A 19,348-nucleotide genomic window follows, 5' to 3' on the forward strand; every position below is an offset into this window, starting at 1 on the left:
GGAGCAGTAAAAGATGGTTGTTATTTGGTTTTTAGGAGCATTAGCAACTAAGGCCATATTGCTCCGGGATATGCGGTGGTCATTCCCTGACCTTTCCGCATCCTCCGTATTTGGTGGTGATGGGCTCGAACCCCGGTCTAATCAAGAAGCGTGTGCTATGCACTGCTGCTCCTTCCCACCTGGCTACGGAGGCGCAGAAAAAGATGGTGCTGAAAAGTTAGAGTGCTAAAACGTAATGAAGCCTATACAGCTACAAACTGAACTGTAATAGTTCCACTAGTCCAGATGCCTCATTTTAAGAAGTATGTAGAGCTCCAAGAAGCATACAGGATAAAAGGAAGGACAAAATGATTAGTGAGGGGGGGGTGCTCTTACCAAGAAAGGCTTCAGTTCTGGAAATTGCAGCATCTAGAGACTAGGCACCTGCAAGGTGATGTGACTGATGTTTAAGGATTTAAATGGATTGACCAAGCTCAGTGCTGATGGGATTCTTCCTCTTGCTCAGACTACACATACACGAGGGAGCATAAATTCTAATTGTGAAAGGATGGTTGCAGAATAGATGAACGGAAATTTGCCTTTAATTTGTGGGTGGTTGATTGCTGGAAAAAACTACCATCTGCTGATGTGGATAGCTTGACCAAAATCAAGGAAGAAATATACAAACTATTGAAAGGAAGGGATAGATGAAATAGGAATGTTTTTTTTGTTTTGTTTTTTATGTGCTGTATAAGCTTGCTTTCTTGCATCATTCGCCATACTAATACTAATATTAATGCATATCAATGAAAAATTCTGCAACAATACAATTTTCAAACAACAACCAAACAAATAGTGCATGTTTTATTTATTTCTTTTTTATTTTATTATTTATTTTTGTTATTAGTAGAAAGCACTGTCAAAATAAAGCACTGTCAAAATAAAAAGAAATTATCTGAATAAAAAGAAGAAAATGCCAACAAAAACTACTAAGAAATTAAAAATTCATTTGTTGGAAAATGAAAGCACTAAATTCTTGTACGAAAGTCGATTGAAAGATAAACTCAAATCAGATGAAAGTGATAATGTTGAGGAAATCTGGTCAAACGTGAAAAAATCAATTCTGGGAGCTGCTGAAGAAAGTCTTGGATATATAAAAAAAAAATAAAAAATGGCTAAGAATGTGGAATGAAGAACTGAAACAAACAATCAATGAGAGAAAAAAAGGCCTACATCTATACATAAAATATAAAAAGTTTAGAGCACAAGTCAGAAAACTAACCAGAAGAATTCGGCGAGATGACTGAGATAAATTTGTTAAATCATTAGAATGTGATATCACGGGCCCACAGAGAAGAGGTTTTAAAATTTTTAAGAAATTACAACTAGACACAAATGATCAAATAAAAACCAACTCCATCTCTCAAGCAGAATGAAAGCAACACTATTCCAAACTATGGGGTATAACCCTGGCACTAGGGAATTGGAAGATGAATCTGTGGTTACCGAGGATGAAGAAAATATAACAATGGAAGAACTAGAGTTAATATTACAAAAATCAAAAAATCGAAAAAGCACAGGCATAGACAATTTGAATGTAGAACTATTTAAATATGGTGGCACCTTATTAAAAAACACAAAATCATTTAACATCATATGGCATAAGAACAGATACCCAAAGATTTGGAAACAGGAATAGTAATCAATTTACACAAAAAAGCTCCAGAAATAACCCTAACAACTACAGCGGGATAACATTACTATCAACTGTTTCAAAGCTATACGCTAATATACTAAATAATAAACTTAATAAATACAGTGAACAATTCTTAGAAGAAGAACAATGTGGGTTCAGAAAAGGGAGAAGCACAATAATGAAGAAAATGCCATTTTCTCATTACAACAAATTTTCGAGAAAAGAAGAGAATTCAACCTACCAACATTTCTGCTGTTTATTGATTATGAAAAAGCATATGACACTGTAAACCAGGAAAAACTTTGGCAGATTCTACATAAAGAAAATATCCCAAGTGAACTCCAAAAAGTGATGCAAAGCCTATATAAAAACTCAAAAGTCTGCATAAAGTATTCTATTGGCCAACTATCAGACCCAATTAACACCAATAAAGGAGTAAAACAAGTATGTGGACTATCACCAAATTTATTTAATATCTACATCAATAAAATTATTAAAGAATGGAAACAAACAATTAACAACGGAATACAGTTGAACAACAGGAATAAAATCCAAACTATATTATATGCTGATGATCAAGTTATAATTGCAAAATCCAAAGATGAACTATAGACAGCAGCAAATGAACTGAATAAAATAGGCAAAAAGTACAATATGAAAATCTCCACCTCAAAAACAAAATCAATGGGATTATGTGGAAAAAAACATACAAAGAGTCAAAATTGTCATTGATGACAAAATAACAGAACAAATATCTGATTTCACCTATTTGGGAAATTTAATATCAAATTAAGGAAAAGACATCCACACTAAACTACAAAAATATAATAAAATGAATGGAATAATTAAACGCCATTTCGGAAAACAAACGATAACTGAAACAAAATTACAACTGCACAACATCACTTCAAAATCAGCCCTCTTCTACAGCTGTGAGGCTTGGGTCATAAATAAGAAAGATGCACACAAACTAGAAGCAGCACAAATGACATTTTTAAGACCATCATTAGGCTTTACAAGACTAGACCACCAAAGAAATTTAGATATCCGTGAGAAATTAAAAGTAGATAAGCAAGTAAATGACATAAAAAGGTATCAGAAAAAATGGATCAGCCACATAGAAAGAATGAACCCAGACTGGATCCCAAAATTAGCCTTTGAGAGGGAGGCAAGAGAGAGAGAGAGAGAGATGTGGATCGACCAAGACAACGATGGCGAGATCAAGACCATCTCCAAGAGCTACAACAGAACAGGTCTTAAAAGACCTAAGCTAAACTAAGTTCATGATGATCATGATTTTGTGTACAAAGTAACAATGGAGGTGAATGTTCCAGGAGCTCACCACTTTTCAACATTTTATAACACAACTGCCATCAGACATTTTTGTTGAAAGATGAAATACACATCCTAGTGAAATGCTGTAACAATATATTTTCGAAAACAAAGTGATATGAGTAAAGTGAACTTATTTTTTATTCAGCAGGCAATGTAATGTTTTCTGTTTGACAACAATGTAATTTATAAAGAAGCTGCCAATAGATGAATTTTCTGGAAATTTTGTTGGCAGACGTAATATACACTGAAAAAAGAAAATTTTTTTTTTTGAAAAATAATTTGTTGCAAGGAGTGCAAACTGTTATTTTTTTATTAAATGCAAAGAAACTATTATAGCATAGTTTCTTTTCTGATCTAAACACACAAGAGCATGCAGACACCTTAAGTCAGCAAACTAGATATGGCTACTGCACATTAACTAGTTTATTCACAATTGGTAAATCACAGATGCTTCACAGATATGTAAATCAGATGCTTCAAAAATTCAGCAAACAAGTTAGCTCTTTCTAATGGCAGTTCAGCGAGGGCCACACCCACTTTTAACTCCAGCAATAAACTAAAGACTTAGTGACATTTGGAATTTTAAATGGAAAAATCAAAGAAAACATTTGTTGAAAGGTATTTGGAGTTTCAGCAGTGTGGATAGAGGTAAAACCTATACCACAAAATTACAGAATTTAATCTGGGTCTACATGAACCTATGTGGAAACCCAAAGGGTTAAACAGTGACTACCCAAGCTAGCTACAACAAATGACATTCTATTTTCATAACAAAATTAGATTCAAATTAAATACTGTAATCTCAAATATTTTAAGAAAGTACCAGAAAAGTTACCAATTTCAAAAGCGCCCTCTTTTGTTTGTAGAAGAGCACCAAGGCCAATATTGTCTTTAGTCATAACCCTGTTTAGCATATCATCTGATCCTTCTGCATTTGCCATGGCCAGCTGATTGAATTCTACTAAATGTTCTCTCAGTAATGTGAATCTGTTGGAATTTGTAAAAAAAAAAAAAAAAAAAATTAATACTAATATTTTTATTTTAAATTAAATGTAATGCTAAAACTCTTTAAAGCAAAAGCAATTTTTCTTAGTGTGAATACCTCTACTTCAACCCAGTAAAATTCTCTATGCTATGCTGATACATATTGAATAGGGAGTAGAAATATAGTTTAATGATTCAGTGAGAAATCAGTGGAAATACAAAATGTTTTTTGTACATGCAGCCAAACCTCCCAAATTCAATACACTTTGGACTCAATCTTTGCCGGATCTCAGAATTTGCCTTATTTCAAATAGTCACATTATATTCATGGGAGAAAGTAAAAAATAGCAAGTGATTTTACATGTTCTGATTTCACAAATGAAATGAAAAATTTTCTATCACAGAGTTGGAGCCATGGTCTGCTTTTCTGCTACTATTTTAGACAATCATATAAGAGCTGTAAAAAACAATGTTAAAATCCAAATATATTGCAGAACTGTATCCTTTTACAGGTGACACATTTGTAAAAATGTTACGTGTACTAAATGTAGACAATTACAAATATATATCCAATAGTATTTACAATAAATTTCATGTGAATGCCATATTTTAAAGGTGTTAATGAAATAAAATACACACAGAACTATTTTTTTCAACGTCTTTTACATTGCTTTCAGCTTTTCATTAGCACTGTGTAGCACTGATGTCTCTTCATCATGAGATCTTGCTATGATGAGCAGCAGTAACTGCCTATCATAGTAATATCCTGTATCTACCGATATAAATGTTCTACTGTACCTTTAAATAAAGTAAGAGGGGGTGATCATTTAATTTGTGGACTTGTGCAAGACTTTATGTTTACCACATGAACTTTCCATAACTACTGCTAGAGGCACTTTGCCTAATTGCTACTGAGCAGACTCTGTGTGCATGCCAGTACTTGTTGAGCTAGTATTGCGTGAAGAGAGTGCTTTTTGCCATGTGTCACTGACAATCGTTTTGAAGCAAGTATCATGTCAGACATACAGTTTGAACAGCAATATGTGATTTGTGATTGGGTCAGACAGGGCTTAAATGCACTGGAAACAGTTAAAGAGATGATGAAGCATATGATAATGAGTGTCTTAGCAGAACACCCATATTTAAATGGCACAAGTAATTCAGTGATGGCTGTTGCAGATGACCCAATACCTGGACAGCCTTCCTGCTCAACTTCCGAGGAAATTGCAAAAGCCCAGGAAATCTTGGATGAAGACAGGTGAGCATGAATTAGATGTTAGAATGTCCATTTCATATGAGTGCTCACAATATTGTGAAAGATCACCTGAAAATGATGCAAATCTGTGCCTGCTGAATTCCACACAATTTGATTCCACAGCAAAGAGTAGCCTTTTGCAAAGAAATGATAGATTTTTTTTTTTAAACACAGGATCAAAGCTTCTTAAATTGAATAATGACTTGTGATGAAACTTGGATTTTTCACTATGATCCAGAGACAAAACAACAGTCGAGTGAATGGTAGCATTCTAATTTTCCAAGACCGAAGAAATTTCAAGCTTCTCATTTGGCTGACAAACAAGTGGTTATTGTATTTTTTAAACATAAAAGGCATTCTTGTTAAACATTTTATGCCTTGTGGAACAACTATGAATAAGGAAGCATACTATGAGGTTCTCAGAGTCAAACTTCGGCATGCCATTCGTGAGAAAAATCGAGAACTTTCTGGTGTGAAATGGTTTCTCCATCAAGACAATGTCAGGCCCCACATGGCTAATATTGTGCAGCCAGTGATCACTTTCATAGGTGTTGAGGTTCTGCCACATCCCCCTTATTCACAGACTTAGTCCCATGTGATTTCTTCTTGTTTCCATGGCTGAAAAAAAAAACTTTGAAATGCAAGTATTTCATCTTTGACAACAAGGCTCGCAGAGCTACAAAGAAAGCACTTCAGTTTTTCAAAAAATGGCATGCAAGAAGCATTTAATGTGTAGGTATGATGGTGGCGAAAGTGTGTAAAGTTCAAGGAAGAATATTTTGACAATGAGAAATCCACAGAATATTCAGATGATAATAATAAAGATAAGATCGTGTACCAGTCTGCAAATGAAATGATCACCCCTTGTATGCACCGAAATAGTGTAACTTACAGCTTCTAAATTTCATTGAAGAAAGAAAGTGCGAATTCAAATTTTGGATTTTCAGAGACATGCAGCAGATGAAGTTTTTGTTGATTTATAGAAAACTGGGAAGTACAATTTCGAAGATTTCTGTTTTGTTTCCTAAAAACTCTCAATCACCATTTTTAATCCAGCATTGGTTGCAGTGCACTTGACTGGTACAATGTGAAAAGAATGGTTGTGCAAAACTGTTGCTTCAAGGCTAATGGCTGAAATTTTCATTACCTTCCTATATATACAGACACAGTTTTATTAGAGTAGTTTTTAAAGTGAAATTTCACTATACTACCAGAATAGAAAAAATATTTCACATAGTTAATCTGTGGTTTTAGCAGTTATTTGAACATGTCTGTTAAGTGTAGCATCACCATTCTTGCAACTGATAGTATTAGTACTGGCAACATGATATATGGAAGTAAATGCTCAAGTTGAACTAGAAAAAAAACATAATAATAAAATAAAATAACTTCATTTCCACATTCCTCCCAATAATTTGTATAAGCATTCCTTAAATTTACTGAAATGACAAAACTAGGTGTATGTTTATTCCAACAACTAATTACTCTTTGGCTGAATATATGTTTCTGAAGTTTTCTGCAGCCATCCTTTTCCAATTTAAATTTACTCTCTCTTGTGCTTCATGTGATAAAGAGTAAAGATGACAATGGCATTTGGTTTACTTAATCTTTTTAAAGCTTTACAGTAAACAAGCATATAAAATGGAGGACGTAACAGGCACTGTTATACACAAGAATATGCCCAAAGTATTTCTGTGCAGCAGTCTATACAAGCAATTTACACAATGTTCAAGAGCTCCTGGGAATCATCATAGAACATGTAAATACATGGGTGGTGTTAGGGTAACTAAGAGTAAGAACAGGTGCATGTATACTTCCATGTACATAAATGCTAAAAGTATAGTAAATAAATTTTATGAATATGAAGTGCTGATCAAGATATCAAAGGCAGATACCATTGGGATATCAGAGACATGGTGTCACACAGATATAAGCAGTACAGAATTGGAATTTGAGATGTACAATGTGTACAGAAAGGACAAATAGGGTAGGAAGGGAGGAGGGGTTATGCTGTTAGTCAAGAAACACAATCTAAGGAAGTGCATCCAGTTGACATGGGTGGACAGGGCAATGTTGAGTCAGTTTGGTGTGACATAAACATTGGGAAAGGGGAAATGAGAGTAGGTGTATTATAGGCCTAATGACTCTGATCAGTACAACAAACAATTGTGCAGAGAAATAGAGTGGACCAGGAAATCAGAATGTCTTGTAATGGGGGATTTTAATTTTCCATATATTGACTGGAACTTGTGGGTTGGTCACTCAAACGCTTTCAAGGCTTTTGTGGATTTATTGGAGGATTGTTTTCTACAGCAACATGTTAGAGGGGCAACAAGAGGGAGTAATATTCTTGACCTGATTATCAGCAGTGATTATTCGTGCAATAAGAATCTCCATAAAGGAACCACTAGGTGACAGTGATTACAATGTACTCATGTGGGATTTACTTAAAGATGTAACTATCCTCAAGGGTAAAGGGAAGGGTTTTTGTAAATGTTACTAAAGTGGTCTCACACAGTTTTTAAATTCTATACACTGGGATCAACTGATGATGTTAAAAACAGCAAATTCTAAATGGTAAGCCTTCAAGGAATTAACCTTGGAAGATAACTACCAGGCTTTTCATACTAACTAAGAGATGGTGTTCAAAGATTTAATGGACAGATGAACTAATGAGGCTTGTTGCAGAGAAGAAAAAGAGTGGGACGCATATAAATTATCAGGCGACACAGAAGTCTTGAGCAGATATAAGCTGTGTAATCAAGTCACAAAGGAGGTTGGGCAAGCCAATGCTCATTACAAGAATTCCTTGGCAAAAGATGCAAGAAAAACAACAAAGACTTCTTTACTTATGTAACCTATAGGAGGAAGAGGATCAATTAGATTGGTCCACTTAACGTTGGTGGTTCGACTGTTCTTGAACATGCTAAGATAGCTGACAAACTGAATGAGTATTTTGCACCTACATTCACAAATGAGGAATTCTGTAAAGGAGGGGAGGGCAGAAATTAACTAAACTCTAACAGGGAGCTAAACAATTTTGTGGTGGTCGAGAGTAAAGTTAAACATAAAAAAGGCACCGCAGGTGGATGGAATCTATCCAGTCATATTGAAGAAGGCAGCGAGGGAAGTAAGCAAACTCTTAGCCATAATTCTGAGAGCACCCTTAAATTCAGGCGAGTTCCCCATGGACTGAAGATGTGAAAATGTATCCCAAATTAACAAAGGGGATTCAAAGGGTAACACAAATAATTATACACCTGTTAGTTTAATTTCTGTCCTGGGAAAAATAATGGAGTCACTGGTTAAAGAAGTGATGCAGGATCACCTAGACAAGACTGCAGTAATAGTTCAGACACAGGTTTGTTAAGGGGAAGTCTTGTCTGAATAACTTGATTGGATACTAAGATGTGGTCACAAAGGTACAGGATACAAAAAATAATTTTGATATCATATACTTGGATTTCAGGAAACCTATTGATACTGTTGCACATGGAAGACTGCTGTACAAATTGGAGCAATGTCGGATTAATGGCAAGTTTCTGCAATGGATAAAAGGATGGTTGAATGGGAAACAGCAGAGAGTGGTAATAAATGGACGCTGCTCTACAGGAACTAAAGTTATTAGTGGAGTTCCCCAGGGTTTTTTGCAGGCCCCATTGGTGTTTTGCGAATTTATCAATGATATTGATGAAGGTTTATCACACTTAATGTCCAGGTTTGCAGTTATACAAAGGTTGACAGGGTTGTTAATGACAGTGAAGACAGTATGCTATTGCCACACGATCTAGAAAAAGTTATGCAGATGAGCTGAGAAGTGGCAACTGAAGTTTAACATGACAAATGCAAAGTGCTGCATATGGGTAGCAGTAACCCAAGAGAAACATACCAACTGTGTGAAACTACACTCAGGGAGATAGAGAAGAAAAAGATGTGGGGGTAATTGTGCAGTCAGATATGAAGTTCTCTGAGCAGTGCAGACAGGCTGCCAGGGCAGGTCATGGAGTCTTGTCAATGATATATAGGAATTTTGCCAGCACAGACAAGAGTCAGACCACACCTTCAATACTGCTCTGGGTACTGCTCTGGATGCCTCATTTTAGGAGGGACGTAGAGTTGCTAGAATGATTACAGAGAAGGGCAACAAGATTGATGAGAGGAACAAATGGATGCTCTTACCAAAAGAGGCTTTAGTTCTGGAGACTAGACACCTGCAAGTTGCTCTGATTGAGATGTATAAGGCCTTGAATGGTTTGAGCAGTCTCAATGCTGATGAGATACTTCCACTTGCATTTATGTTTCCCAACTCCACTAATCACTTGGGGCTCTTGGACTTCCTCTCTTTGCAACTTGACTTTCTCCAGTCCATCTTTTCCTAACAGTGAGGTAATTTTCCTTGGTGATTTTAATGTTCGCAACTCCAGCTGGCTTCCGTTTTCTAGTCACCAACCCAGCTGGTCGAGATGCTGAGGCTTTTGCAATTACTAATGACCTTGTACAGATAGTCCATTTACCTATCAGAATATGAGACAATCCTAACTTTACAGCCAACGCGCTTCATATTATTCTCACAAACAACCCTTCTAAGTATACAGTCGAAGTGAGTGGTCCTTTAGGCACCTCAGATTACAACTTGGTGACTGTATCTTCTCAAATGGAGCCTTTATCTCATGGCTATTCCCAACCTCGTGTTGTTTCACATTACAAGAATGCAAAATGGGATGACGTGTGAGATTTCTTTTTATTGGTAGGATTACTGTTTCAAAACTTCTGATGTCAACGTTTGCTAGATCGTGTCAGTGAAATTATTCTTGTAGGAATGGAATCCTTTAATCCACACTCCACTTTAAAATCTCGCCCTTTATCTAAATCTAGGTTACAACAAAGCTTGCAACAATTGAAAAGCAGTTATTAATCAGTCCAAACTAGATTTTGAACAGGCTAAGAGTATAAAACTGGCTTTTTGCTCCAATGGTGGCCAAGCATTCTGGTTTTTGCCAAAGCTTTTGGTTCCAACTTTTGCCCATCTCTGCTCCCATCTCTGTCCAAACAAGATGGTTCTGTTGTCAATTCAGCCAAGGATAAAGCTGAAATGCTAGCATCCCATTTTTCTTCAATTCGTGTATTAATGATCTTGGTAAAACACCTCCCACCATTCCCAACATGTCTCCTGTGGTCTTCCATCAAAAGAATGCCAGAAGGATTTTGACAAATCTTGATGCTAAGAAAGCTCCAGGTCCTGATGGTATTTCTCCACTTGTTCTCAAAACCTGTGCTCCTGAACTTACTCCTGTTCTTCGCCACCTGTTTTTAACTTTCTTATTCCAAAGGTGTTTTTCCTTCTGCTTGGAAATTTGCTCATATCCAGCCAGTTCTTAAAAAGGGTGACAAATCACTCCCATCCAATTATTGTCCCATTGCAATTACTTCTACTCTTTCTAAAGTAATGGAAAAATCAATTAACCGTCAACTCTTAAATTACCTAGAAACTTTCCATCTGATCAACGATCGCCAGTATGGATTCCGTCAGTGGCGATCCACTGGTGATATTCTAGCTTATGTTACCCATTTATGGACAAATTCAGTGGAAAAGTTTGGTGAAACACAAGCAGTTGCTATTGACATCTCAAAGGCTTTCAATCATGTTTGGCCTAAAGGTCTTCTTAAAAAGCTTCCATCTTATGGATTGCCAACTGTTTTTAGTAATTGGTTATCCAGTTTTCTCTCTAATCGCTCACTGAGGGTAATAGTAGATGGCTCTCAACTTCTAACTTCTCCACTAATGCTGGTGGCCCACCAGGTTCAGTTCTATCCCCCACTCTTTTCCTCTTGTATATTAATGAACTTCTTGAATTGACATGAAATTCTATCCATAGATTTGATGATGATAGCACATTGCATTCCACTTTCCATTTTAAGAGATCTTGCCCTGCACAATCAACTTCAACTTCTTGAATCATCGTCAGCCATTTCAAATCCACTGCAGGATGAAGGCCTCTCCAGCAACTTTCCAGTTCCTTCTGTTTTGTGCAATGGCAATGACAATGGTTCATTATTTTACGTTTCAGACAAATTCGGATATTGCTCTTCAGCATGTGACTGTATTTCCTGAATGCTATCCATCCAAAATTTATTCTTCTCTTGATTTCCAGCCACTTATCATTATTACTGCCAATGACTTGTCCCAGATAAGTATATGATTCCACCTTTTCAATTACTGCTCCTTCAATCATTATATCCCTTTCTGTGGCATATACTTATTCATCATTACTTTTGTTTTAGCCATATTCATCTTTAGTCTAAAATCCTTACTAACTCTGCATAACTGATTAAGAGTTTCCTCTAATTGTTTGGGATCATGGCTTATGACCACAATGTCATCTACAAATCGTAAATGGTTTAGGTACTCTCCATTCACATTGACTCCTTTCTGCAACCAATCTAATCTTCTGAAAGCTTCCTCAAGGGCAGCAGTAACTAACTTCAAAGATATTATGTCTTCTTGTTGAACTCCTTTCTCAGTTTTAAATTTACTACTGTCTTGTCTAGTCTAATAAAGGAGGTAGCATTCGCATATATTTTCTTCAAAATCATAATATATGGGGTATATATGCCTTGTCTTTCCAGTGCCCAAAACATTGCCTTATGCTGTATGGAGTGAAATGCCTTTTCATAATCCTCAAATGCCAGGCATAATGGTGTTTTATATTCATTTGCATTCTCCATTAGCTGTGACATTACAAGAAGGTGATCCCTAGTTGAGAATCGTGTCCTAAAGCCAGCTTGCTCTTTCGGTTGATTCTCATCAAGTATTCTTTCTAATCTGTTAGTAATGACCCTTGTGAACAACTTGTAGATGTGGGATAACAAGGTAATTGGTCTTTAATTTCTAATTTCTGATTTATCTCCTTTTTTATGCAGCAAAACTATCATTGCATTATTCCACTCTTTAGGCGTCACACCTTTTCTAATGCATTTTGTGAAGAGTCTTGCCAGTTTTTGTGTCATGTCTCTTCCTCCCAATTTTAACAACTCTACAGTAACTTCATCTTCCCATAGGGCTTTCTGATTCTTCATTTTCTTCAACGCATGTTCTACCTCATCAGGAAGGATATCAGGTATGTTGTATGCGTTACTAATTTGCGATCCATCTTCCCCACTGCTGGCATCATTCCCTCGCTCCTTGTATATCTCTTTATTGTAGTCTTCTGCTATTTGAATTATGCCTTCTCTATTTATAAGCACACCATCGCTATTCTTCAGTTTTAGTATCATTTGTCTTTCTGTATTACTGCTCATGACTGCTGATGTAAATCCTTTGTTTTCCCTTAATGTTTTTACTACTTTTCTTGTGTTAAATTTTCTTATGACCTCTTTGTGTCTCTTTCTAATGGCTTTGCATAACTCAGTATACTCAATTTTGTCCTTATCAGTGTTTTTCTTGATCTTCATTTGTCGTCTTCGGTTCATAATGAAAAGAATTTCTTGACCAATTTTTTCTTCTTTGGATTTCTTTTTACCTATACGTTTCTTGGGGTTTATCACTTTCAGAAAGTTGTAATATTTCTCGTCGATATCTTGATTCTGAGCCATCTGCAGAAGCTCAAACTTGTTCTTAAGTTCCAGTACATACTGCTTTTTCTCCTCTTTTGTTATCTCAAAGACCTTTGTATTATTTACTTGAGTCAGTTTTTTCCTTTCCTTTCCTACATCTATATCAAGTGTACATCTTACCATTCTGTGATCACTTCCAACATATAACTTATTCAGGATGGTAACATCATTCACAATATATCTTCTGTTAGTGAGGATGAAGTCTATTTCATTAGTTGTTAATCCATTTGGGCTCTTCCGTGTCCACTTTCTCTTCACCCTTTTCTTGAAAAAAAAGTGTTCATTACTGACATTGCTCGAGATTCTGCATGAAATTCCACAACTCTTTCATGAAAAGAATTCCACAACTCTTTCACCTCTTTCATTTCTTTCACCAATTCCAAAATTTCCTACAGTTCTCCTTTCTGCGCTGTTTTGTCTCTTTCCAACATTAGCATTGAAGTCCTTAGCGTAGTGTAGTGAGTTTTCTGTTCATCTAGAAGACTCAATTTCTGTGTACATTTCTTCAACCTCTTCATTATCAAGGCTCAATGTTGGTGCATAAATCATTATAACGTTTAGCTTATACCACTTAGAAATTCTGAGTAGTAGTCTTGACACCCTTGGTGATGTACTTTTGAATTCCGAAATGTTATTTTTTATATCTTTATGGACTTCTTGAATATCTGCTGCCAATTCCTTAAATGCCGTTCTCCAGTGAGGCAAAGACAACTTAGTTGATTTCAACCCTTCTAAAACTCAGTCTTGTCTTATATCTCGCAAAAAGGATTCTTCTGATCCTGTGCTTATCTTTGGTGACACTCCGAATTCTAGGCAAAATGATATTTCTCTTTTGGGGATTACCCTGACTTCTAATCTCTCTCTTGGCACAATAACATTACAAATATTGCTTCCTCTGCATCTAAAAAACTTGGTTTTCTCTTTCACTCTCGCCATTACTTTTCTTCCAAACAGCTGTTCACTCTATAAAAATTGCAAATCTGCCCTACCATGGAATAGTGTTCCCACATCTGGGGCAGTGTCCCCAAAACCTCTCTCAGGCTTCTATATTCCATTTAGAAGAGAGCAGTTAGGTTAATTAATGACTCTTCTCTAACAGTCTCTCCACTTGCTCTCATAGACATACTGTTTCTGCTACGCCTTTTCTACAGATACTTCCATGCGCATTGTTCTGAATTGGCTTCTATAATTCCCGCTCTCTCTTTCAAAACAGTCCGAACATGTGCCGCCACCAGCCAACATCCATTTACCATCCAACTTCAAACTCACAGAACCAACTTTTCATCTTCCTTGTTAATTCATCCAATTGCCGTTTTCTGGAACAACCTTCCTTCATACATATTTCCTGAAAATTACAGTCGACAGAAGTTCAAGTCTAATGTGAACAAATATCTTTTTTCGTCTTCTCAACCTCCAACCTAAGCATGGTACTAAGTACTTTAGGCTCTAATACCTCTAGTGTTTGGGGTTTTCATAAAAAAAAAAAAAATCTGGAGGACCCTAATGTTACCATTGATATCATCTTGTGAAGAAGACAATTTATTCATAATTTGTTCTAGTTTTCACTTGCTCTTGGGCCCTGGAGGTACTCAGGACACTTGGGATTCCTGTATGAATGATCAGAACTTCGTTTTCTGACTTGATAATTCGGGCATACAACTGGAGAGTTTTTGTTTGGGCAGTCATTAAACTGATGTCCCCGAGCACCACAGTGCCTGCAAGTACTTTCCATCTGGTGGCAATTCTATGATGAATACCCATATTCCAGAAAACAGAAACAACATGAGGCAACTGTAAAATCTTTTATACCATGAAAGGAATACAATTTAAATACACTTTATTATTTAACTCTAAAAATATCTTCCTAATAGCACCAGGAACCTCAATCACCCAGTGCAAACAATTTTTATTTTTGTATTTAATTTTAAAGTGAATTTAAACTTGTTCTTTCTGGTCCTTCTCATTATAGCCAGAGTAAGAAACATTTTTATTTAGCAAGTCTTCAATAAATTCCTGATCTGATGTGTCTTTCCCTACGTCATACACAATCATCGTTGGACAGAGTTTTTTGAGCAAATCAACATTAAAATAAAGTTCTATAAATTTTATATACTTCTTATGAGACTCCAGATCTTTGTTACTGGCAGTCTCAATCAAGATACCACAATCTCTAACTTTCTGCACTGCTTTTATCTTAATTTGCTTCAACTCAGCCTTGAATTGCTCAGTGATCACTTTTTTGACTTCCTAACTTGTTTTACATTCTGAACCTTGACCTGCCTTAACTATAATAACATGCCTTTGCAGAATACCTTTTGGCAGTGCTTTTTTTTGGGACGGTACACAACGGTACGGTGTACGGGCACCTTTATGAACAGCGACCTGTGACATTTGGATGCAGTGCACTTCGAAATTTGTAATATTCCGTAAATTTTTTTTCATATGTTTACCTATTATTCAAATAAGCTTAAAATTATTTAACTAAATTTACATTTTTTACTGTCCATTGTTAAGATATTTCTATATAAAATGGTATAACCATTTTTATAATTCTAAATTTCTCAGTTGGACCTCTGTTTAACGAAGTCCTTTTATAGTGAATAATTTTGACTTCCCCTTGGAAGTTCCATTTAAAATACTTTCCGTTGAGCAAAGAAAATTTTCATATAGCGAATGGATTGGGACAGAATTTCAATTTCAACCCTAATTCACGGCTTTTTTTTTCAACATTGACCTGTACTTGTTGAGTAATTCCGCCGGTCTCCTACTCTTAATATCATTAGTGCCAACATGTACAACTATATCACCTTTTGTGCCCTTAAAAGATGATATCCGCTCTACAACGTCATCAATCTTTGCCCCTGGCAGACATACCCTGGTCCTGTTCCACCTATCCTTTTTACAAAGGATGTTCCCCGTTTCCCTGACAATAGAGTCACCAACAACTACTAGTTCCTTCGGGACCAGCGCAATCTGCCTTGGGGGTTGTCGCTGTGTTGCGTGATGACCAAGTGCAAGTTCTGGCGTTGATGTGGGCAACTGAGAGCCCGATGAGCCCCTCAATTTAGATCTTTCGAGGGCATCCACCCTGTCCTTCAAATTCTCATATAGGCCCATAACAACGCTGAGTTGTCACCTGATTTCCTTACACTCCTTACATCGCGCACACACAAAGACATCCCCCATGGCAATATCATGTTCCGTTTGAGATAGTTCGGCAAACATTTCACAAGTTGCACATTTTTTTAGGCTGTGATGCGTTGGAGAATCGCCCCCCTCAGTTCTCCCCCCGAGTCACAGCACTCCTGCCACTTTGTGCCCGTTGCTTTGCTGCTCTAGTTTGGGGCATGATATTTTAAATTAATAAGATCAATAAATTAAATTAATTAAATGTCAATACTATGCTATCTAATAGAAACAGTGAAGCGTATTTCTGTTTCTATGATTATATGTTAGAGCTACCTAGCTACCTCAATTAAAAATTTGAATTCCCTATCACTATAAACAAAAAACAATGCCTGCAAGATTCGAACGGACTAACGGTTTTATAAAGTATTACGTATATCTACAAAAACTGTTTATATAAATTAAAATAAAAATAACCAGCGTAATTAGAACTATAAGACTACGTATTAAGTACAATATAAAATAACAATTATGTAAATAAAAAGCAAACACTTATCGTTTTTTTCAGAGCCTGTAAATCGCAGCTGTATTTTCTAAAGAGAGTCAGGGCGCTGACTCTCTTTAGAGAGTTGCAAGACTAAAATGCCTTTAAACTGAAATTGAAGATTTGGAGAGGCAAAAGTCTGCTCTTGCAATTCAACACAATAATGGACGGCAATAGATGAGTTTAAAATGCAGACTAAATTGTGCTCGATGCGTGGAGTAGCTTACCGCACACGTATATAAATTTGAAAATATTTGCGTTTGGACTTCTCTCAGTTTTTGGTTCGACATATTTTTGCGAGCAAATATTTTTGAACACGAACTATGTTAAAAATAAATCAAGAAACCGACGTCTGAACAATGCAAGCATGTTTAAAGCTCAGCATGTTAAATTATGACATACTCGCATGATGTTGAGAGACTTGCTCAAGACGTTCATCAGCAAAAGTCACATTAATTTGTACCTAATTGGATGTTTTTTACATTTTTTCAGTATTAATAAATAATATTTCAAAATATATATATATATATTTTTTAATAAACACCTTCCCGCTCTATTCCATTTCTTAAAAAACTCTCGCCTGCCACCCTCCTCCCAGCTTGATCTGAGGTGCGGCTCTTCGGATTCTTTCTTTCTCTCTCTCTTTTTTTTTTTTTTTTTTTTTTTTCAATTAGATCAAAAATGGCTCTTCACTCAAAAAAAGGTTGCTGACCCCTGGCACAGGGTGTCTTAATAAGAATTTAATAAAAATTTGGAATATTCTACAAAAACTTTATTATGAAATTATTTTTACTTATGCTATTATTTTTTACTTATTTTTTTATATACTTGAATAATAAATTTATGCTTAATAAACTGCGTTAATATACTTAATTTGTTGTTCTTATTCTAAAAACATTACTACTAAAGTAATAATATCAGAAAAAAAAAAAATTTTTTTAGAGTACTTTTCATATCCTTTTAATTTTCAATTTTTCCTGATAGCAAAGAATGAGTACCGGCACCTATGTTTTTTACAAAAAAAGGCTCTGCCCTTTGGAGCTGTCGCAACTGAAGTTTGTTTGCCTGTACCTTTCGTAGTCACACTGACATAGGTGGCAACAGTAGGAGCACAAGGCACAATTTTTCTGGCTTACATATGAGCTTATCGTTTTCCGTGCTTAATTCAAGAACCAAATTTTCTATTGAGTTAAATATCTTTGTAACCTTGATAATCATATCAGGACTGACTGTTATGTCACCCCTTCAAAAGTATCTAATAGACTATGTCTAAAAGTAAAAACATAATCTATGGTTGAAGAATCAACCATACCTGCAGAACCCTCTTGGTCTGCAAAATTTGAATTATCCAGCTGTTCCTGAGTTGGTTCCAATCTCGGAAACTGTTTTCTGAAAATATCATCTAACTAGATGAAAGGCTGTTGGAGATCATGCAGCCCTGCTCCAGAACTTCTGGGCCCACAGTAGGTCATCCAGCATTGAAGTAGACGAATCCAAAGAATTTAAATCTGACATTGTAGTGTGCACAATATACAGCTTAAACAAGCTGTATATAGACAAGCTATCACCAAAATAATGAGTAGCAGGAATTCCTCAAGAACAGATCTGTATAGTTATTACCAATGTACAGTCAACTATACAACAGGGTGGCTCTAAAGACCCCTTAGTTAAGTTGTTTAGCAAGTAAATTGAATATAAAGAATTACTACAAGGTATCCATTAAGTTTCACCAACATAAAATTGCATGTTGCTATACTTCCCATAGGAAAAATTGGATAAAACCTGGATGAAAATCCACACAAAACAGAAAAAATCTGAAGTTTGCAATTTTCTATCTTACCAACTATCGAACAAAGGGCACTCGAAAAACTCCAAAATAAGTAATTGTGCGCTTTATCCAAAAATATTAGTAGCACCTCGGGAAGTCCTACTCGGGGTTCACCAAAGAGGCTCAAAGTTTTGCCCAAAAAGGTAAATTTGAAAAATTGCTAAAATCAATAATTATTGATATTTTTACATAGGAATGGGTACAAGGGGCCATAAATATATACAAAATATATATTTATATCCATAATAAATATTCTGTAATGCAAAGCCAATATTATTATTATTATTAGCCTTATGGTGCAAGGAAGCATCGGTGGTTCTGTGGTAGAATGCTCGCCTGCCACGTGGGCGACCCGGGTTCGATTCCCAGCCGATGCAAATGTTTTTTTCAGGGTTCAGTGTTGGGTCCATTATTGTTTTCTGTATTTATAAATAATATTGATGATGGTATATCAAGCTTAATGTCCAAGTTTGCAGACAATACAAAGGTTGGCAGGGTTGTTAAGGACACTACTGATGCTATGCTGCTGCAACAGGATCTGAAAAGGTTGAGCAGATGGGCTGAGATGTGGCAAATGAAGTTTAACATTGACAAATGTAAAGTACTACATATGGGAAACAGCAATCCCAGGGCAACGTATCAACTCTGTGATACCACACTGACAGTGGTAGAGAATGAAAAGGACATGGGGATAATTGTGCAGGCAGATATGAAGTTGTCTGAGCAGTGCATACGAGCTGCAAGAGTAGCTCATGGTGTCTTGTCAATGATATACAGGAATTTTTCTAGCAGGGATAAGGAGGTGATTATTGTATAAGGCAATGGTCAGGCCACACCTTGAGTATTGTATACAGGTCTGGAGGCCTCATTTCAAGAAGGATGTAGAGCTGCTGGATTGAGTACAGAGAAGGGCAACAAGATTAGTAAATGGAACAAAGGGTTGCTCTTACGAAGAAAGGCTTAAGTTCTGCAAATTACAGTGTCTGG

At 36.1% G+C, this 19,348-nt stretch overlaps 1 protein-coding gene and 1 non-coding gene across 4 annotated transcripts in view; one reads left to right on the top strand and one right to left on the bottom strand.

Moving 5' to 3' along the window:
- The window catches only part of twin (CCR4-NOT transcription complex subunit 6-like twin), a 447,613-nt gene that overhangs the window by 145,348 nt on the left and 282,917 nt on the right, over positions 1–19,348 (bottom strand). For all 3 annotated transcript variants that reach the window (XM_090370609.1, XM_090370608.1, XM_090370610.1), the window contains exon 9: positions 3,846–3,997. In XM_090370609.1, coding sequence (XP_090226735.1) covers positions 3,846–3,997 — 152 coding nt within the window. The remainder of the gene's footprint in view (positions 1–3,845; positions 3,998–19,348) is intronic.
- On the top strand, positions 18,668–18,738 carry TRNAG-GCC (transfer RNA glycine (anticodon GCC)). Its single transcript has one exon. It is a non-coding gene; the product is annotated as a tRNA-Gly (tRNA).

The sequence above is a fragment of the Mastigoproctus giganteus genome, chromosome 3 (genome assembly GCF_048544385.1).
Source record: "Mastigoproctus giganteus isolate SK-2022 chromosome 3, ASM4854438v1, whole genome shotgun sequence".
In the NCBI taxonomy this organism is placed as follows: Eukaryota; Metazoa; Arthropoda; class Arachnida; order Uropygi; family Thelyphonidae; genus Mastigoproctus; species Mastigoproctus giganteus.